The sequence below is a fragment of the Scomber scombrus genome, chromosome 7 (genome assembly GCF_963691925.1).
Source record: "Scomber scombrus chromosome 7, fScoSco1.1, whole genome shotgun sequence".
Lineage (NCBI taxonomy): Eukaryota > Metazoa > Chordata > Actinopteri > Scombriformes > Scombridae > Scomber > Scomber scombrus.
This window is the reverse complement of record NC_084976.1, coordinates 4,594,943-4,598,166: the sequence shown is the minus strand read 5'-3', so window position 1 is coordinate 4,598,166 and position 3,224 is coordinate 4,594,943. Positions and strand designations below refer to the sequence as shown.

The 3,224-nt window shown below is 44.5% G+C and overlaps 1 protein-coding gene across 1 annotated transcript; it reads left to right on the top strand.

The window, feature by feature from the left end:
* Positions 1-273: 273 nt before the first annotated feature.
* LOC133983326 (potassium voltage-gated channel subfamily G member 4-like) lies at positions 274-2,522 on the top strand. Its single transcript, XM_062422380.1, has 2 exons — positions 274-1,005; positions 1,731-2,522. Exons 1-2 carry the CDS (start codon positions 274-276, stop codon positions 2,520-2,522), a joined length of 1,524 nt encoding a protein of 507 aa, XP_062278364.1.
* The last annotated feature ends 702 nt before the right edge of the window (positions 2,523-3,224 follow it).

The following is a 3,224-nucleotide window of genomic DNA, read 5'->3' as shown; positions in this document are numbered from 1 at the left end:
AGTGCCATTAACAGAGCTTTTTAGATAAAAAAAAGTGGTCTGTTTTAACTGGGAATAAGATTCAAGAGAACAGACTTTGAAGGCCAGAAAATCTGAAATGTATCTATGAGTAAAAAAAGAAAACATTTAATTTGGGTTTGCGTATAAACTAAAACAACTTAAAAGCAATCTGAGTAACAGTATATTCCATAATGACATGGTTTCCTCCAAATCTTTACTCAACAGGTCACAACACCGTAGCTACAATACAGTCCTGTCCAGCACCAACCTACCATGCCTATCATTGGAACTGGCTTCGATGACCAGTCCCTCAGTAGTGAAGGCAGTCTCAACCAGTTTTTAACATACAAAGAAAGTGCCGCAGTCAAAGGCTCATACTTCAAGCGTGCTCAGCTGCTCCGTGACCATGAGGCCTCATGCCAGTCTCTTGATCCTTCCCAGCAGGCCCTGATCAATGTGGGGGGCATCCGATACGCCTTCCCTTGGAGCACCCTGGAGGATTTCCCCAAGAGCCGCCTGAGTCGTTTGCGCTTCTGCTCCACTCTGCAGGAGATAGCACAGTTTTGCGACGACTATGATGAGAAGCGACACGAATTCTTCTTTGACCGTGACCCTTTAGCTTTTCGGGCCATCCTCAACTACCTGGCAAATGGGAAGCTACGGTTGGTGAACGAGCATTGTAACATAGCCCTGCACGCTGAGCTGGTGTACTGGGGTATTGACGTAAAACAGATGGAGTTCTGCTGTCGCCACCGTATGATGTGCTCTGTGGAGGAGATGGCCGAGCACCAGCGCAAGGAGGACGAGAGGAGGCGCAAGGCAAAGGTGTACAGGGCTCCCGGGGTGAAGGGTGGCCTGTTCTACATGCTGGGGGAAGCAGTGGATAACCCTGATTCAGGCCTAGCAGGAAAAGTGTTTGCCTGCCTGTCTGTCATCATGGTGGTGGTCACTGTGGTCAGCCTGTGCATCAGTACCATGTCAGACCACCAACAGGAAGAAGCCACGGTGTGTACGAACCATGAACCAAAGAAATGCTGTGCATGAGCTAGACAAACAAGTCAAAATACAGAGCATTACCAACCCAGTCCTAAGCACATTACATCATTTGCTAAGAGTATTGTAGTCTTACACTTAGATTCTGAGCCCACCCAATGCAAAATGAAAGAATTACATTAAATGGGCCGCAAGTAGGGTTTCTACATTACTGTCAAATTACAGGAATAAGTGCCTTAAAGTTCCCTGGAAATGTAATCCCCATGCTTGTGATGTTAAATGAACACTACAGCTACCATATTTCATCTTGTGTTGCCTCTTGGTGGATAGTTAATGTCTGAAGTAGGTAATGCGATCTGTCTTGTATTTTAAAAAGTAATTCCTGTGTTTTTAGATGTTTTAGCCCATGATCATTTTTCAAAGCTTGACGTAAGTTTCCAGGTGGCCAGCTGTCTTAAGCTAACTTTGGCACCCTTAGCTGCGTTCTGGCATTACAGGATGAAATGAGTAATGGCTGCTAGATTTAGGTTGGTTTTCAGGGCACAGATTTGTTAGCAGCACTTAGACGAGCCCCACCCAGTTTGTGCCTCTCATGTATTAGCATATGCTCAGGTCACAGAGGTAACCATCAGTTTCCTTAAAACCCAGATCATTTAAAACACATTCACTGTTGCATTGAAGGAATTCCCTTGAAACTCTTCAAACCATCATCAAACATTGTCTTGTTGTCTCCACAGGGTGAATGCTCCCGAAAATGCCGCAGCTTGTTCGTGGTGGAGTCTGTCTGTGTTGCTTGGTTCTCCTTTGAGTTTCTGGTGCGGTTTTTCCATGCACATAACAAGCTGCACTTTACCTGTGACCCTCTCAACGTCATTGATGTGGCTGCCATCATGCCTTACTACATCTCTCTGTTTCTGGAGATCAAAGATGAGTCTGTGCAGGATATTGTTGCCGGTGCAAGGAAGAGCACCATGGATAAACTGGGCCTAATCCTGCGTGTGATGAGGGCTTTGCGTATCCTGTATGTGATGAGACTGGCCCGTCACTCTCTGGGTCTGCAGACTCTGGGGATGACCATCCAGAACAGTATGACAGACTTCGGCCTGATGTTGCTCTTTATTTGTGTCGCTGTGACTCTTTTCTCCCCATTGGTCCACCTTGCTGAGAGTGAGCTGGTGCCAAATTCCGCCAGATCCCCGGAGTTCAGCTTCAGCAGCATCCCGGCATCATACTGGTGGTCCATCATCTCATTGACCACGATTGGGTATGGCGACATGGTGCCACTCAGCATCCTTGGCCAGCTGGTGGCGCTGGTCACCATCTTGGCAGGCATTCTGATTCTGGCTTTTCCTTCCACTTGTATCTACCACACCTTCCACTGCACCTACACCGGGATAAAAGAGGAAGAAAAGAGGCTGTGGAAGGAGAAAAGGGGGGCCGAGCTTGCAAGTGAGGCTGAAGAAAGAATGAAAGAAAGAGAAATGTGGCCTGATGACTGGCCGGAAACTGACCTTTTTACAGGGTCTTGATGATCCTTATTTTCATGAAAGACATTACAGTGCTGGCTCACAGCAAGATTCACAAACCTCTACTTTCTCCAGTAGCTTTTTAAGTACTAAGAAATAGTATGTAGACTTTATTTGCAGAGCAGGGAGAGGAGAGAAAGTCCTTTGTTTATAATATAAAATTACACTAAAGTTGTCATAGTTCTTTAGGAATGAGATGTTTCAAAATCACATGTGTATCTTTGTTCAGGTGTCCACATACTTTTGGCAGAGTATATCACTCCATTTTTCACATTTGTAATATTGGAACATATATTATAAAGTCAGGCAGCTAGGGAAATTGCATTGATGTATGTGAGCACTTCATGTGTACAATAACACTGTATATGTTAAATTATTCAGGGATCATCATTCTGTGTTCAGCTTTTCCTCAGTACCTGTCAGGCAGTAAATGTATTAAACCGTTATTACTATGCATACACTTGCCTGTGTTTTAAACCGCTGCAAACTGAGGTTGGATATATTTATTCATGCATGTTGCAAAGAAACAACAACTTTAAACCAAGAATTACTTGCCTGATGGGAAAAAGACAGCAACAATATGTTTATCATGTCAAGGCACAAGCGGCACGCTGCTTTTGAACAATATTCACAGGCTAAAAAACACTGAGGCAGCACTTTTCATTGAAAATCAATGTTGTTGAGAAGAAGCACATTAGTCAAAGT

What these genes read in the sequence shown, in the direction of transcription:
- LOC133983326 (XM_062422380.1), top strand. Translation starts at nt 274, where the DNA reads ATGCCTATCATTGGAACTGGCTTCGATGACCAGTCCCTCAGTAGTGAA. An exon ending in ACCAACAGGAAGAAGCCACG is followed by an intron (nt 1,006 to 1,730) that starts GTGTGTACGAAC and finishes TTGTCTCCACAG; the next exon opens with GGTGAATGCTCCCGAAAATG.